This window comes from Aulostomus chinensis, chromosome 15, assembly GCF_037954235.1.
Source record: "Aulostomus chinensis isolate RoL2024-O1b breed Wild chromosome 15, RoL_Achi_v1.0, whole genome shotgun sequence".
In the NCBI taxonomy this organism is placed as follows: Eukaryota; Metazoa; Chordata; class Actinopteri; order Syngnathiformes; family Aulostomidae; genus Aulostomus; species Aulostomus chinensis.
Window position 1 is genome coordinate 8,829,784 of NC_141334.1, and position 19,150 is coordinate 8,848,933.

General features: G+C 40.0%; 1 protein-coding gene across 1 annotated transcript; it reads left to right on the plus strand.

Moving 5' to 3' along the window:
• The first annotated feature begins 12,184 nt into the window (after positions 1–12,184).
• Positions 12,185–18,828, plus strand: adad2 (adenosine deaminase domain containing 2). The gene is made up of 11 exons (XM_086178976.1): positions 12,185–12,365; positions 13,233–13,361; positions 13,628–13,769; positions 14,112–14,247; positions 14,627–14,743; positions 15,117–15,267; positions 15,493–15,663; positions 15,991–16,205; positions 16,444–16,678; positions 17,426–17,558; positions 17,722–18,828. Exons 2-11 carry the CDS (start codon positions 13,246–13,248, stop codon positions 17,842–17,844), a joined length of 1,539 nt encoding a protein of 512 aa, XP_086035102.1. The 5' UTR covers positions 12,185–12,365; positions 13,233–13,245; the 3' UTR covers positions 17,845–18,828.
• The last annotated feature ends 322 nt before the right edge of the window (positions 18,829–19,150 follow it).

Genomic DNA, 19,150 nt, shown 5'->3' on the forward strand with positions numbered 1-19,150 from the left:
ATGTGTGACCCTCAAATACTTTGATGGTCAAGGGTGACTGTGACAGACCCAAACCTCTGATGCGGTATTTCAAGTTCACCTTGTTTCACTTTTGCTCTTTTGTTACAATTGTTGGATGGTTTGCCAACTGATACCAGGTAATTTATCCAGCCGATTTAGCTGGATTGTTCCTCTGCTGCAGCCCAGACCGAGATGACTGGGAAACTGCTGCCCTAGCACTGGCATGAGGTTCAAACCAGTAGGTGAAATTTTTCCCAGAGTGTTATTACTGTGACATGAGACAATACTGAGGATAACCCTTCGTCACTTAATCACCTCTGTGATAAGTGACTTGTCCCAGATAGCACTTTTATCTGGTCAAAAACCAGTTTAGTTGTTTATGACCGAAGACATTCCCATCAACCACAGCTGTGCTAGACAGTGCTTTGGAGCAAATGTTAGAATGCTGTCATAGAAAAATACAGAAAAGGTGTGAAAATCAAAACAGCCAGTTAGTGAGCATCTCAGTATGCTAAAGTCAGTCCAAAGCTGATAGAGTCAAAGCCACACACATGGCTGTATAGTCTCTATTTATCAGCCACATGAGGACTATGATGCCATGTGTGTCTGGCACAGTCCTTTTCAAAAGATGTCACTCGACGTTTTGAATTTTGTTCTTTTGAGTGCGTGTGCTTAGCTGTTCGCCCACTGAATCATTTTTTTCAAGTAAACTGCATGCCTTTGTGTCAAGAAGTGAATTGATTTAGTGCCGGTTTAAAAAAAAAAAAAACAACTCTTCAGTTTGATGCTGGAAGCAGATATAGAGCTAATGTGAGCATTACAGTACATTAGTCACTAACAGTAAGAAGAAAACATTTAATTGCTCATATTTTAATGGGTGACCTTGCAAAAGACGTAGAACAGCATTCATAAAGTAGAATTCCATCATGATTATATGTATGAGCCAGTTAAGGGACTGATTTATGAGTGAATATAAGCTGATCTCAGTCAATTTGGCTTTGTTATTGAGCCATATGACATATAAAAGACAACAACTGAGATATTTTTTCAGATGCAGATTGAGAGAATATAAATATATGGCACAAAAGGGTGTCCTACACAGTGCTTTTGACATGTTGTGTTACAGAATAGATTATTGCAAAGCTTCATGGACTTGCAACACTATTTGACATCGGAGGGGAACATATAAGTGGGCACAGCAGAAGCTTGTCAGACGCTACAACGTGGGGGATAGAGGAAGAGGTCCCACCAGTCAAGGAGGCAAAAAGAAAACTGGGAGGCAGAAAGGCAGGCAACATATTGCTCTCCACTCATTACGTTGTCACCATGAGCACCCAATCTGGGAGTTGGCATGAATACAGCCTGATCCAATGCTTAGTGTGTGCAATGTGTGTGTGTGCATCAGTGTTAAATGACAGTAAAACAGGGCCATGAAGCTGAGGTCTGGATTCATATTAAATCAAGGATTAAGTCTAATATTAAACCTGAAGCCAGAGTCTCAGGCAGTGGAGCGCAGCTTTGTGTCCATACAGTCCTTCCGTCTCTCAGTGTGTGGCCATGAATCTTCTCTACACATTCATGGCTGATTGCTCACATGAGCGTTGGTCCATGCTGGTACATATGTGAAGGCATGATGTATGCTCACTCAGGGCTGTATGTGCCTCTGCTTGCTCACGGGTGGGTGATCAGGCCATGTCAAGCCACGCGTGTGCACGACGTGTCAGAGCATCATGCTGTTGCTGAGGGAGACTGCCATTTGTTTGTACTTGGACCAAAGAGAACCATCGGCTGCCAAGAACCAGCACAGCAGAGAGGGGGACATAGAGGACTTGAGGGGGCGGTTTAAATGATGATTGAATAAGAACAATTCTTATATGTGGTTATCTTTTGGGTAAAAACGTCAGTTCACTTAAATTTATGAAAACGTAATAGATAAATATTCTTCTCTGGTTCATGTGCTGACACTCAAGATTCTGTTTGACAATTGTCACTGGAACGACTGAACTAAAAATACTGTAATTGTCATTTTAATCTCTTTGGGCGTCACAAAAAAAAGACAGCACCCACAAAACACATAAATTCACCAAAGAGACTGATTGATTATAAAATATGAACACAGTATCATCAAAAAGCAGATCTTCTGGAAAACCTGAAAAAATTACACCAAAGCTGTAAATGCTTTTACACACGAAGCTAGAAAGAATATTTTGGATGAATTTGAAAATTGTAAAAACTGAATAAAAGTTCTCATCGTGTGCGTAGAGATGATGCAATGGGCAATGAGATCTTGAGATTTATGTCGTTTCTTCATTCCATTCATAGGAAAATACTGACAGGGGAATACAGGTGGAAGAAATAAATAATTCAATAAGCACATAAAGATAAGTAGGTATGAAAATTTCAAAATCATTGAGTGGAAATGAAAAAGGAGAATGTCAACAAGGGGGAAACGACAAAGAAAAGGGAATAAAGGCAGCATAGGAATAGGATATAAAGAAGGGTGGAAGGAAGGATGAAAATGAAACACAAAGAAACAAATATATTAACACACACTCACACACACACACACACACACACGCACAAACACACACACACACAGATACAAATCTTGATCTCTTATTCATTCAGACCTGAGGAGAAATCCAGGAGGATCAGGTTGCTTAATGACAGAAACACACACACACATACGTACAAGCACACGTGCATGCATTCACTCCATACACTCAATACACACACATACATACATGCATGTACTTAAGTCACTTTTTGGGTGTTTTCAAACATTTTATCAACTGGGGACCCCCCCCCCCCAAACACTCACATACACACACACACACACACACACACACACACACACACACACACACACACACACACACACACACTAACCCAGAGGCAGTGAATCCCACAGGCAACAGCTCACCAACTCAATTGAATTACTGTTATCTTACACCCCGGACTGAGAGTGGGACCCTGTCTGCCCACCAGCCACACCCTCCCCCACTGTTTAGCCCTGCAACAGAGAGGACACACACACACAAACACACAGGATCAAATAGCACTATATCTCCTCCATGCACACTCACAAAGGCTCCATCCACATCTCCTCTGCAATGGTCCCACCACCATAGTCCTGGTCCCATTTATAGCCGTCGTTTACAGTCAGTATTGATCCCCCTCTGGCTGTGGCTCTCTGTTGTAGACCACACATATTTGTAGAGCTCTATCTTTGTGAGGATACTCATTGACGTAATACATTCCCTAGCAACCCACCCTAACCTTACCATCTCAACTAATTTTCTTAACTGAACCATAAACTCTCAGAGTCACAACTGACCAAAGGCCACACTTAAATAGTTTCAATTTCAAATTAATCCTCACAAAGATAGCGGATGTTTAATTTCACACACATATTTCAACAAATTAGATTCATTCCGAAATCCACACATGAACCAGCATACACTTACACACATTCCCAAGTTGTTAGATCTCCCCGTCTATTGATTTCTGCTGGGAATGGAGGCCACTCTTCTACATTACAGCGCTCTGTCGGCTCAGTCTCTTCTATTGTTTTTGTCTTCATTGTGATGCATGTTGTCTGGTTGTTCAAACTAAATGGAAAAGCCGAGATGAATAGATTACGAGTAATGAAGATCACTATGGAAAACATTATGTTGCGTGACTGTAAGAGAACTAATAAATAAATTGTAGCCAGAGAGGACACAATCAGTAGGTTTGTTGCGCAGCTAGTGCCACATGAGCCTTGGCAAAACAATAGATAGGAGAAGAACATCCTTAAAACAATAGACTGTCAAATTAATTTCCATATATGTGTGAGTAAACTGTGTTTTATTTGCAGTCAAATGAAGTCCCTCAATAAGGGGATATTCCTCTGTATTTATAGAAAAATTGTGGGATAGCCTTGCAATGATAACATTTCCATAATTTCCATATATTTCCCTGCCAGAGAGGAGAGAACGCCTGGCCAGGGACCAACTGTGCCATGTAAATGAAGGTTGTTGGCCTGCTTTTTGGAGGCAGCAGCTAGAGAGAGAGGGAGGGGGTGACAAAAAAGAGAGAAAGAGAGGATGATGGGAGTAAAAAAAGGAAGAGACAGGAGGATAGAGGGAGGAAAAGGAAAAAAGAGATTCAGAGCTGATGTTGCTGCCATGGTAACCGGTGGCACCTTGGAGAGGAACGGAACAGTGCAACTCTGGGGAAAGACCCAGTACACGTGCGCACACGTGCGCACACGTGCGCACACACACGCACGCACGCACACACAGAAACTCTTTAAACAATTGCAAATTCATTTATGTTTAATTGACACAGCCCTATTTTGGGAGTCTTGGTTGAATATGAAGGTTTCTTTTTCCCTTTTTTTTAGTGCAGTCTGAACAATGTCCCGTTGGCCAATGATGTTTAATTGATGTGTCTTAGAGATGCCCCTGCCTCCATGTCTCATTTTAAACTGCTCTTTTGTGCATTGTTCTAACTCAGGAAGCCATGTAGGGCTTCTGTTTCAAATATTAAACTTGACGCTATTGCAGAATCTCATACTTCAGGAATTCTAAAAATATGCTAACTACACTTGAGTTAGACTTAAGACGACAGGTCAGTCTCTGCCCTTGAAAAGCTTCTTTATGAGTCCAGTATACGTATGCATTCCTCGCCAGCTGAATATGCATACTGCTTCTCCCCTGCTGTGGCTATGTGGAGGACTTCCCCTCCCCCAACATTTAAACATGCAATGTGAATCTGTTCTAGATACGCATGTTAAATTGTCCCATACTGTAATGTTATCACTCATTCTATTCATTTTATGGCTATTTAATTAGATGTTTCATTAGCTTTTGCTCAATTAAGTCTAAGATTGCTTTCTTTCCATCAGATCACAGTGTCCTTGTTTGGAGGATGAGTTTGAAAGTGGATTTGATCTTTTGCATGTTCACACAGTGGAGAATCTGCAAAAAAAAAAAAAAAAAGGGCAAAAGAAAGAAATGTATATTTTCCTCCAAGATTCATATGCTGATTATTTTCCAAATGTTTTTGTTAATTCATTAGAAACGCTCATCACAGTTTCTTACAACCTTGTCAACATTTGCATTTAGTAATTGTCTTTAGAAAAGTGTAAAAGAAACATTTGAAATTCCTAAACTAGAAAAAAAATCTGCAGATATTCACAGTTAATAGTTGTAACCAGCAAAAAGGTCAGCTGGAGGGCTCTTGAGAACACATCCCTTCTCGCCAAGTTTAGAGAAACAGAACCTCATACTTTTTGTGTAATGCTGCTTACAGACAGCTGAAACCTTCTCAGCCAGTAGTGGCAGAAATAATCAGTTCTTCATTTGTAAAATACTTGCTGAATTATTAGCTCAGACAAATAATTGGTTCGTCTATTTTTGAGAGCTAGCTCTACTAATAACTACATGAATGTTCATCCAACATATTGCGGTTGTGTCAAAGCACCACAGCAGAGGAGGAAAATTTGTTGCATATGTCATTTTGCTATTTATAGCATATAGCATGTGCCAGAGGAATTGATGCAACAAGACACAGAGCGAGCAGAAAACACTGATGCTATAGGACAGGTCTGACACATACTGTACATACACTTGTTAAATCCCTGTAAGATACTTATCAGAGACAGGGTTTGGGGGGTGAAACGTAAAGCAACACTCAGTATCTTCACTTACTGTTCCTGCATCACTTCCAATTACGGTGCAAAGCATTAGAGATGCTACAACAACAACAACGCTAACAGGTGTTTACTGATATAATGTATATCATTTATGCATATTACATGTTAGCACAGCTGCTGAAGGGGTCTGAACTATGTTTCACACTGATGCTCTCATCCAGTACCTGCCCTGGTCTTTTCACTTAACACCACCTCACAGCTGAGCTGAAGGAAAAGCCAGAGGATGTCATCAAGGTTCATCATCATGGCAGCGAAACAAAGGTTAGCATCAATGGACAGGATCAAAATGGTGGGCCAACTACAGTCAGTCCTCTGCCACCAGAGTCATTAACAACTGGCATGGTTCATTCTCAGGGTATCATCTGCGAGCTCACACATCCCTTCCAAGAGATGCTTCTGCAAAGGTCAGCAAATTTCTCCTGTTGTTCTGCCAGCATGTAAGCATGACAGCCATGTTGGCTGGAACGGCATATGTGCTGTTAATAAATCCTTAAAGATTTGAACTAACCGAAACAAACTGTGCATGGTGAAGATGTTGGGTTTTTTGTTGGTTTGTTAGTTTGCATCTTTGGCAGACCAGTCAACATCTCTGTGTTGTGTTTCACTTTAATTCAATCGAGATGGAAGCAAAGTCGGCCAGCAAGAGCACATGTGGTTTCCATAAGTGGGAGACACTTCAGGGGCTTCACCCGCTAATATGATTCCTGATTCCTGGCAGGGCTCCTGGCCAGTAATGTGTTGGTCCTGCCAGTGGCTTTCACACCTGACCTTTGGTCTGCGTGTAACAAACCCTGGTGTGTTTAGTCTGATAGTCCGGTTCATTGTGACTGGTCTGAAAGCTCAGTTGAACTGATCCTCACCAGAGTTTGAATGAGCTTTAGAGTCTTGGTTTATGTCCAAATTAAAGCTGAAAGGAGGAGTGAAAGGAAAAGGACCTAATATAGGAACAGGGAACCAAAAAAATATTTATTTCATTGGCTCACTCACAGATCACGCGACTCCAGAAGAGCAGATGTGGTCATTGTTTCATGTGTATTGACCACTGTACTAGTAACGTTGATTGAGCATTTGATTAACTTTATTTTTCTTTGTTTGACCATCCCACTTCATTGATATTTACAACCTTGTTTAATTTCCTCAACCCACACATCCGGTTTTATTTTCTTGCAAGTTTTTGCTGTCCTCCTGTACGTTTGCTGTTTGCTAAGAATGTGATGCTCTAGTTAACAGAGAGAGGAGGAGAAGAGAGGAGAGGAGAGGAAAGGAGAGGAAAGGAAAGGAGAGGAAATAGATGAGGGGGAGGTCAACAGAAGGAGAGGCAGATGCTCGTGCCTCGGATGCCTGTGCAAGAATAATTACCCTGACGAGGTTCACCATGAGCGTCACGAAATGCAGAGGAAGAGGAGGCAGGATTTGGGGGGTACCTCACGACACAGAAAAAAAACAGACAAAGGGTGAATATTTTTGAAGCAAAAACTAAGTATGTGTACATTATGTAGGTTATGCATGCTGCTTCCCACTGTTCCCCCGTCATGTGTTTTCTCCCTCCTCGTCCTACATGGCGTGAGAAAGTGAAGCCTCCCTCTCATCTTTTAAAGATGCATGAGGCAGAGAGTCGGGGGCAGCATCTATAGGAGGAAGAAGCAGCTAACTGATCTGCTGAGAGGGGAAAAAAAAACCTGAGAGGAAAGACAATGGACTGCGTTACCAAATATGTGCATTATCTCCCTCATTCTTGATTAGATTACAAAGTCAGGTCAGTAACTATGCATCAGTGGTCATTTTCTGCTTTCAGTGTAGCTAAAATAGGACCACACTGTTAATATTAGCAACCACCTCCTTTTTAAGATTCTGCCTGGCACAGTTTGATAGCAAAAACTCAAAAGGAGAACGAACACCGGTCTCTTTCTTCCTGTTCCAGTGAGAGAGCTTGATCTCTGGTTCTCTGCAATCCACTGTATATCCTGAGATTAAAAGACAATGCAGGTGTTGTCTTGTTCTCTAAGTGTACACAAGTATAAAGACCACACACACACACACACACACACACACACACACACACACACACGCATCTGTCTGAAACTAACTGGATACGAACACCCGGCCCTTTCATGTGCCAAGTGTATTTCAAATGATGCCAGGTGTGTTAAAATGTCTGAAGTGCAGCATCAGTGTGGGTTAATTCATCAAATCAGATTCAGTCTCTTTACCCAGAGATGGAGCAGCGGTAAATCACCTGCCACCATTTAGGAAATCCCACAGAAATAGGCCTAAGTGAAACAACCATGAACTCTTAACACTACATTTCAGGGCAGTGGCACAACATGTGTTAAAATGACAAACCAGCACCACAAAAACAAAATATATTCCATTAGGATCATTTTCTCATAGTAAATGAACAAAAAAACCTTGTGCTGCAACATAATGTTATGGGTGCTGATGGTTTCCATTTTAGGAAACTCTGACACGGCATTCACAGTTTGGAACTATTTCAGGATGTGACAGTTAAGGTTATATTCAGGGTTGGTTGAAGATAATTTGTGGTTCCACGAGGGACTTTATGTGCCTGCAACAAATAATGATCCTGACAGACCCTTCACATAGCAGTTATTTTGATATGTCATTGCCAGGTAAACACATGCGTAATTAAGAACATTAATCATAGCCCTTTTCCATTTAGGTGCCAGAATGACTATTGTACATGCTTGCTCACTGGAATATGCTTGTGACACGCTAAATATAATAGAACCATAATTAAACTTATCAATTATACCTTACCCTGTTATGACAAGTCAAAATGGCTGCTGTGAATACTGCCACCAAATTCTCAGTGTGTGTAACCGCTAGTTAAGAGTCAGAGGTCATTTCAGCTGTAATCAACTGCAGAAACACTCTGCACACACCCTCCACCCTCTGCTGTCATGGCCATGGAGGGAAGTAGGCCACGACAGCAGCGCTTGGAGCTGTAGGCTAGCATTATCAAGCTAACATGCTGAACTGTTAACAATGCTTTTTTATGCTTAGCGTTTTAGCATCAGAGCTGGTGAATCCAGAGGCGTACAGTAATGATACCAATAATGATACCAGTAACGGCGGTGGGGTTTTTCTATTTGCGATAAATGCAGCAGCTGGATATGTTGGCAAACTGGAATGACTTTGACACACTTTATGGAATGAAACATACAGTAATGATGACATAACTTGTACTTATGTTAACCCTGCTGTGTCATGCGATGCTATGTGTTAATATCCATATTTAGCTATTTTTTAAAAAAATATTTCTGTATTTAAACAGGCTGTCTTTCAAGCTGGGAAGAGTGTTAGTGTATCAAAGTTCAAAATCTCATGGAGCTAGACCAGGGGCTGTGGAGGAGGACAATATTAATGGCTGTTGTTGTAGATATCCTGTCCTCTTTGTCAGAGCCATACCAGGGCATGGACATGAGTGTGTTAACCCAACACACATCATGGCTTCACAAGAGAAGCCATCCAGCTCACAGGTCTTTGGTCAAACACAACACTTTTAATGTCTCAAGTAGTAGAAACCCATCTGTTCAAATCCATTTCCATTTTCAAATCAATACAATTTTCATTTAAATTCTCGTCAAATTCTTTTCTCCTTTGCTTTCTGCTTTTTCTTCTCCTTTTTCTGTCTCTTTTCTTCTTCTTTCTTTTCCTTCTGCCTCTTTTTGCACTCCTTCAGTTTTCTCTGGCAACTTCTTCTCTTTGTCTCTTAACAAGACATACCTCTGAGAAGCAAGAGACTAATTCAGTATGTTCTCCTCTCACGGCTAAAAATGAATGAGTCAAACAAGTTATTTAAATCTAAATCATCTGCAAATGTTTAGTGCCTACCCTAATTTTCAAATTTTGTTGGGTGAGGACCTCAATCTCTTTTCTCAGTTTGCAGTGCTCTGCTTCCATACTGTTAATTCTTTCTATCCACTTTCTCTCTTCGACTTTTATTGCTGTCGCTTGTTCGTTCACTTTTTTGGCCACCGTCTTAAACTCAGACTGGTAATTCCCTTTAGCCAGAATTATTTCATCCTGAGGCTCCGTCCTTGCTTCCATCTGATCTCATTCAGCTATTCAGTTTCTTCCAGCAGTTTCTCCATTTCATGCTCTCATAAAATCAAAATGGTGGACTTCCTGTTGTTTGGACATCAAAGTTCAATTACCCATTTTGTGGTGCCAGCCTGAAAAAAATTCATGCATGGAGGTGAAGCAAATGTATTTTTCCTGATTTTTTTTTTTTTTTAAATTTCTTCTTTTAGAAATTTTTAATTTCTAGGGGGCACCATTAAAGTCTTTTTACTCACCTATGCATGCAAATATGTGAGTTTTTACCAGTCCTGACGCACCTGCAAAGTTTCATGAGTTTCCCAGCATGTGAAGTCCCTCAAAAAAGAGAATAGTAACAATTCCTTGCATTTCAAGAGGGCTCTCAGTCTATGAGTGCTAAAGCCCTTTTTAATACATCAATTTTATCTCTGTGACAGTGAGCATCAACAACATATCGTGCAACATGTAGTGATTTTTCTCACACACAGACACACTCATTAATGAGCATAGACACTGAACACATATGTTTACAAAAAGCTCAAAATTTCACAGTTTTCGCTTGTCTCTATTCCAACACAAAAGCTGTGACAATGTATTTGCAAAACAGTGTCCCTGGGCAGAAAAAAAGGCTCTATGGCCACATTTCTACTTTTTTTTTTTCCCCTTAAAAAAATAAACTGGGAAATCTTTGAGCCTGTGAGCAAGCGTGTGGGTGTGAAAGAAAAAAAAAGAAAATAGAGCAAGAAAGACAGAGATGGGGAGGGAACGGGGAATAGAAATAGACAAAGAGAAGGGAGTTGGAGGAGGAATAGGTGGTGTTTAAAGTGAAGATGACACCAGGGATAGTTTCCTTTGCGCCTCGGCAGGCTCTCGTGAGATGGGAGTGACTTAACATTTCAGTCTCATATGAAACGCAGACACACTGACACACATGCGCTTACCAGAAACCCTCATTTGGCTCCACAGAGACTGAAGGGTTTTCTCTGGAGGTGAATGGAAAAGAAATAGAGCTGAATTTTACAAGAGCGCAAATAACGTCACACACTTGAGCAGCTTTAGTGTGTTTGTTTATGCATGTGAGGTTTAATTTAACTCATTTCATCAGCCAACCACTGCACGCCTTTGTTCATGTTTATTCAGAATGTATTTGTATGTATGTGTGTGTGTGTGTGTGTGTGTGTGTGTACACGCTACAGATATTTAAAATTCATAGAAATCTCCAAACCATTCTGCACCTATTTGCTTATTTACTGCATCTATACATAAAACATGACAGATCCTGCTTACATTTCCTCTATTTCCCACATTCAGTGTAGAGCCTCCAATATTGGTGACATCTGCATGGATATCGGAGGGTCAGTACAGATTTGATACCATGATATTTAATCAGCTGGATGACAAATATGACTGGACATTCACCTGACCTTTTTTTTCATTCCGCCATTTATTCATGCATCTCGTTATCTTTCAAGACATCTTGCCAAACTCTTTTCAAGCCTTTAGCATATGTGGAACACGTAAAGCGCAATCATTGAAATACTTGTTGCTGTAAGTGTGAGGGTATGTAAAACAGTTAGCTAAACAGCAGTATATATATTGTCATCATACAAATATACTGCAGTCACATGAGAGTACCTGTGTTTTTATTTAGATTTATTTATTATAATGACATTTACTTCCGTTCGGCCCGACAGTTCAGTTGCATGACTTTGGTCTGAAGAAGGAACCATAGAACACAGGGAGGGCATACAAATTCTGGCAATGAAGTGTGTTTGTGAAAGTTCCTTGATAATGGATAAGAGATAAGGAAGAGGATATGATGTGTTTGTCTCCTCAAAGATTTGTATCCTGTCTCCACCATGTGGACACTTGTTTTTCACTGCAATCTACTTTACTGCCAGAGAAATAGAGGACATTAAGATACTTATTTTCTTATGTACACTGGGAAATTGAATACCTTGCATTAATTCAATCCAGTCAGAACTGATGTTTGTTCTTTTTAAAAAAAAATAAAAAATAAAAAATAAACTCAACATTCCAACTTCAGGGAATTATAACAAGAAAGTTTATCCTGCCCTGGTTTTAAATTGAATAATATATTTTCATTTCACCTGTGTTCTCTCCCATGAATAACCACTAAGGACTTTCTGTGTTTCATTTCATACTTGAACAGTTATATTGCTAAAATGTGTTAGTTGCTTTGTTCCTGCAGTTTGCAAAAGAGGTACAGTAGAAGATAATAATCTGTAATTTACTGGTCTACAAGATGGCGCCAGACAGCATCTGGGAGGAGCTGAATAGAAAAACAATGAATACATAAAAACATGTGAACCGATTTTGCCAATAAAACTTCATCTTCTTGGTCCTGGCATGACGTGAGTTTCCTTTTCACCCAGTAACACGCGGTAAACCTTAAAAGAAAAAAAAAAAAAAGGTGTAGGAAGTCCTTTCTCCATTGACCCTGAACGTCTCATGGCTGAAAACACGGCGGCAACGATCTTGGCGCTGGAGTGTGTTCTTAGTTTCACGTCAAAGGAAGTTCGGCGGTCTGGATAGTTGGGACGATCGCCTCAGAGTGTTTCTTACATTATTAGAACTGGAGGTAAGAGTTCATATTTCTTTACAGATTTATAATTATTTAGCAGTGTTTCAGATGACAAATGTTAGCTAAAAGCGTTAGCCTTAAAAAACGCTGAAAACTGTAGTGGATGTCATGTAGTTTATTTAAGCTAGCCAGGCGTGTCATATTAAACAATTCCGTTTTGTGTGTGTGTGTACATTGGCAATTCGTTATTGTAACCCTTAATCTACTGTGAACGCAAACAAACCTGGCAGTCGTGTGATATTACATTGAAATATTGACAAATTGCTAGCGTGGGTCAAAAGCGGGCTAGCAACAAGTAGTAGCGGCTGCTAATTGACGTCACATGCAGTCTATTTTGTAGCTGCTCACAATAAGAGCCACTCGAGAATTTTGAGGTACACTAACACTTGTCTTAAATATGTGCAGACTATTTGTTTTTTGTTTAAAGGTACGATTTTATTCATTTATTTGGTAATCATCAATTTTCTATCCATACAGAAGGAGGCATACTTTTAATGTATTGTGATTTTAGGCGTCTTTGTGTAAACTTCCTGTATCATTTTAGTATCTCATTGCTGGGCTGAGTGTCCTGGTTTTCGGTAATCAAAATATGTTCATCTTAAATATAGTGGAAGATCCATGTTCAATAGGTGTGTGAACAAAGACGGCCATAAGTGAGATTTTAATCTGACAATGTTGATTTTTTACATCTCATCGTGATTATATAAATGAAAGGAAAACACTATGAAATAAGAGGCAGTTGATCAAAATATGATGGTGTGCTAGAATTGCAAAGGAGTTCCTGTTCATGATTGTTGATTATAATGGCCTAGTTTCTAATTAGCTAATTAGATTTAACAATTTTCTAATTTAATTCTTTTACAGTGTGATTAAAAACATGGCAAATCAAGAAGCATTTAAACAGAGTCCAAGGAGAAGTGCTGCAAATTTTGACTTTGGGACAAGGGTGAACCTTCGACGTTCTCAGTTCCACTTGACCGACGATATAATCAGGTATTGCTTGCGCAGGGCTGTACAATCTTTTTGGGTTTTTTTTTTAACTGCAGCAGAGGGAAAGGTTTGTTTGTTTGTTTTTGTAATGAACAGTCTCACTCTCGTCACACTTTAACCACGGCTGTAGCTGACAGTAGTTCCTCCATGCGACACTGCTGCTGTCCGAGGGAAGTCCTACTGTCAGCACATTAAATTCAGGTAGATGGAGCAAGTAACCCTCAATAAATGTACTGGTAACCTGGCAATTGTGCGTCTTACCCTCTTAGGCCAAATGTACCTGCTTCCGGAGATCATAACCACAGTGCAGAGACTCTACTTTCTGACCAAGACGACAAAATCAGCATGGAGAACTCGGTTCCCAAACTCAAGGTTAAACTTGATCCAGGCAACATCTTTTTTGAAGATGAGGTAAATAAACATGAAGTAATAATGTTACTTCACAAAAGTCACATGTTGAAAATAACACAGTTAACATGTGTCATAGGTGCCTTGTTTGGCATGTCCTTATAAGCATTATTTTCATGTCGTCATGATAGCTGATAATTACAACAACTTCTGAATTGTCTTAACTCATGCATGTACACAACAGACTGATAATCTTAACATTTCCCTCCCATGCACTGGAACAGGACATTAAAAGTAGGAATACAAACAGTAACTCGTCACAGCTTGAGACTTATGTTACAGCAGATAAGAGCAGAATTTCAGGGTCCCAATTTTTATCAGAGGGATGTGTGTTTTTTTTGTCAGGACGAAGATTCAGATAATAGTGCAGGTATCTCTAGTCCTGGAATCTCCCCTGCTGAAAGTATTCTGTCAGTTGAAGAACTTTCCTTGGATGGGACCAAGGACCTGAGGACTCCAGATAAGACTGCAAAGGCTGAAGGTGCAGTAACAGTGTATGTCTGAAGGGAAAATTGTTGACAGAGTTGATTTAAAAAAAAAATTAAAAAAAAAGATTTTTAGGTTGAGGGTTAGTTCGATATTGATGTAATTGCTGCAATATATGTTTGGGGGGGGGGCATTGTGCTGCATTAGAGAAACAATACTAACAATAAAATAGTGCCCATTTGCACAGTTTTAGACAGATTTCTACAGTATTTCCATTCATGCATCCTTGGATATAATTAAGAATTCTGTGACTTTTGGTAATGTTTTACAAATCCTGTTAAAAATCTTATTAACCCTCCTCTAAGTGCATCGTCTTCTCGATCAAATAGCTGTCTTTGCTCTTATTTCCATCCATCTTGTACTTTGACCAACAGACTGGCACAAGAATCACATGGCAGCAATAAGCAGTGAGAAGTTTGACACCCTCCTGAAGATGTGTCCTGAATTCCAGGGCTGTAAGAGCCACATGGCAGCATTTGTCTTGATCAGAGGTAACCTCCGTGCGACTGAAATAGTTTTAGTTTCCTTCATTTTCCAACTAAACAGTTCTTCATTTTAATATATTTTATTGTCAAGATAAAAATTTTGGACCGTAAACATTGTTGTTAATGTTAAATTACAGACATGATTTCTGGTCTATGTGCTAATTTGATGTGTCACTGTGTGCTTGCCAGTTCCAACAGTGATTTTGACATGAGCTTTGAGTCATTTTAGCCACCAGCTATGGTCTGAATGTATCTGATGATGCCATATGAAGTGTTCTTGATTGACATTTTACATCCCGTAGCTTCTCTCTTCTGTATTCTCTGGAGGCTGTAGAGCCTATGTTGCTGACTTGGTGTGAATCCCGTCATTCTTGCACAGAAGTGCTAAACACGGCAGGTCATCCATGTGAGCTGTACCAGGTGGTGGCACTGGGGGCCGGCTCCATGAGCTGTAACAATTGGCTCTGCTACAATGGGACGATGATCCATGACTGTCATGCCATCGTCATTGCCAGACGGGCTCTCCTGAGGTATTACATGTGACTTTTAGTGTATTGGTTCCTCATCTGAAATCTGTGTTTTCACATAAATAATAAACGCTGTCAGTAAACAGATCATAACTCAGCTGATACCGGCAAACAGAGGAATTCCTGGATCAGCCCAGTCCCTCGTCTACACCTGATAATGTTTTTTCTGGTGTATTTGAAGTGCTCGTGTGGCTCAAAGCGATGCTGCATTTTCTGGCTCGTGTTCAGGTTTCTGTACAAGCAGCTTCTGCTGTTCTTTGATCCTGATCCAAAGGCCAAGGAGGGCTGTATTTTCAACAGTACCACAAACAGCCACCTACTTCAGCTCAAACCCAAGATCAGCTTGCATCTCTACACCAACCAGTGTCCTGAAGGAGCCGCCAAGGACTTCTACTTAAAGTATAGCTGTCTCTCCCTTCCCTCCTCTAATTGTTTCTGTTTCAATATTTGTCTGGTTTGCATTAATGTAAGCAATATTTGACAGTATGTATGATAAATGTCTTTACTAATTAGAGAGGAAATGATTGTGGCAGATTATATCTGAGAATAGTGGCATATAGTCACACTGTAAAATGATAAGTAGCCTTTATATTTGTAAGCTCTTATTTTGGCATTGAACCTCAACAGTATAATATTTTGACAATTTATTTCCAACTTGGGTTTCCTCATGGAAATAATGATGAATGGAAGCTGGATGAGTAGAGAACAATGTCTTGTTGTCTTTAGGGGCTCTCCCAATAACATGTGGACCTCCATGAAGCTGCAGTATCACGCCAAGAGCCTGCTGGTGCCTGTGGCCTACCTTGACCCTAGTGTTCTGGGTGCCAAAGTCTGCTGCATGTCCGGGAGTGACAAACTGTGTCTCTGGACCATCACTGGGGTTCAGGGTGCACTACTGAGCAACTTTATCCAGCCAGTCTACATCATCAGCATGGTTCTAGGTAAAAAGAGCTTCAGCCTTCTCGTGCATCTGAAATGTTACATTTAAAGCTTCTCCAGCCAGCAGGGAGTTGTTTGTGTGAGAAAACATTTCTATGTTGGACTTCCAATAAAATCCGGTTGTTTTTGTGCTGAATGTTTTGCGTTAAACACACAAGATGTAACCAGTCAGTCAGATATTAAGGTGCTGCATTTTTTTTAGGTTTTCGTGAAAATGCTGAGGTAGTTGTGTTTATTTAGGGGGCCAAAAGCTCTATCATGAGGAAGTGTCAGACATCACCAACAAGCGTCTGGGTGACGACTGGGAGGACTCCCTCCCGCCATGCTACAAGAAACAAAGCATCATCTTCCTCTGTAGTGACCTCGAGGGTCCTGTTGCGACCTCCTCGCACCATAATAACCTCAGCATCAACTGGTGCCTCGGAGATAAAGATATTGAAGTCCTGGACAGCAGCGAGGGCTTCATTGTTGATGGGTAAGAGGCCGATGCAGCATCAGAAGTAAATCTTCTGTATGCTGTCTTGGAAACAGCTTGACATTTAATTTTTAATTTTCAGGACATTAAGAAATTGTGCGATAACCTGTAGTCACAAGGAGGGGTCAGCCTCAGATGTCCTTGTAGATTAGTAGAAAGGGTTATCTTGTTTAAGAACCGATAAACAACCCTGAATGTAACACAAATGTGACACTCGCTGAAGGCTGCAGAGGTCTTGAACAGAGATTACAGCTGAAAATAAATGTGAAATCCTGCAATCAGCAGGATGATTTGTTTTTATTTTAACTTTCAGGCTAAGCTCTACAACACCTCTTAAAAAAAAACTGGTGTACATAAATATAAACAGGCCCTGATTAAAAAAATAAATAAATAAATGTAATGGATGAAGTAGAGAGCAAAGAGAGTGCTGGGGAGGCAAAAATGGAACTATAAAGGCGTTTGCACCCAAATCTCCTGATTTCTGCCAAGAAGAATCACTTATGGGAAATCTATTTGTCATAATAAGCACAAGGATGTTTTGAGTGGGATGAGGAATAGCATGATCTGTAGCTGCCCTGGATATCCAGCGGTGAGTGTCAGGGTCTGTTAACGCTTTCATACTCGATACGCAACCCCCACATAGCTCCACATCAGTTGTGTTGTCACCTGGAACTTTAAAAGTACTGAAAAGATAACTGAGAAAGGAGACTTCCTCTTCCGATGATGCAGTTTTCATGTTCTCTCCAGCTCACCGTCTGTGAGTGGGCCTGGCTTCTCCAGCAGACTTTGCAAGAGAGCACTCTTCAGTTATTTCCGGAAAGTTGCGCAGCTGGGTGGACATTCCTATCTGCTAGAGCTTCCCACTTACCACAGTGTAAAGGTGTGTATCAGCCAGAGGGGAATACGTGAACGCAAAGCTATCAGGTGCGCTGAACATGCAGTGGACTTGCCTGTTGTTTTTTTTTTTGTTTTTGGGGGGGGGGGGGTATAAATATTTTATAATATTTGTTTTTTAAATGATAAATATTTCCTACTTTTAACAGGTGGAAGCAGTCGTCTACCAGACAGTCAAAGATCTGGTCAAGCAACGGTTTCTCCTCATCCATGCGGGTCACTGGAATTCTAAAAAGCTTGTGGACTGTTTTAGTGCTCCAAGTCCTCCTTAATAAGAGCTCTTGAGCAAGTTCAAGTCCCTCTCCAGATTTTGCTTCTGTTGTTCTGTGCCTTCATTTAACTATCCATAGCAGTAGTACTAGTTCTTTTATTGTATATAGACTCCTAAGTTGTTTTTCAATTTGCAGATGTGTTCGAGAGAGATGAAAACTACCTAGTTGAAGCACTTGACTTGAATAACTGTTTAAAATGTGGAACTTTTTTTTTTTCCTGGTAAGTGGAGAAACATTATTATCTGCTCGTTCTACAGCTCAGAATGTGTCGTAACTTAGAGTCAGGCTTGGTATGTCGATGTACCAACCACAGCCACTCGTAGGCATGGAGGGACAGTGTGAGCAGGTAATTTCTTTTGGTATGTTTGAGTACAACGGTTAACTCTTCGATGCCACACTAGCAAATTTTTAGAATGAAGCCAGTGGGTTTGATGTCAGATCTGTGTCTGACGTGCCAAAGATCTGGTCAGAGTTGCATGTTTTATAATGTGTTGTTTTCATGGCCCTGAGTGTTCTACAACAGTAAATATTGTGTTCCTGTATCAGATCTTTGTGTTGCATGACAGAGAACCCAAGTTCCTGAACACTGGTGCAAAATTGCAGTGGTGAAAAGTGGAAATTAAGCAAAATGATTGTCTTTTTTTTTTCTTCTTTAGACTGGTTATCTGATTTTTTTTTTCTACCTGCACATTTTAGTGCTGTTGTTGGTTGTTAATCGTATTTGTTTTAAATAATTATTTTTATAGTGTTAAAATTGTTTTCAAATTCTTCATTTTAGCTTAAATGCACACACAGTATGCTTTAGTTGAATATTTAAATATCGGGAACGAAACCTCAGCTGTCATATTTGCTGAAATTATCTGTTAATCAAGATGAAGACATGAAATCAAAGTCAATATAAAATAATCAAAGTGACTACCAACATTAATCACAATTGTAAACTGTAAGCATGAATAGTAATCATAATTAATTAATTCTGTCATTTTTTTTCCACAATCGCATCTATGGTTACAACTGGATGCAATGTAGATGTTTAAAAAAAAAAAAAAAAAAAAAAAGCTTACTGCACTGATTTGGGTAAATTAAAAAGTACTTGAATTTTACTATTATCACCTCTAAATGTACTCCTTTTGATTTTATTTAAAATGAATAAACAGGAAATCAAAAGATAGGAAAGCATGAAAATCCACAGAACTACAACCACTGCCATGTCTCGCTTCACACTTTGCAGGTGACGAAGTGAGACAGATGATACAACACAATCAACACACGTGATCTAAAACCTCCATCACGCCAAGGTTGGAAA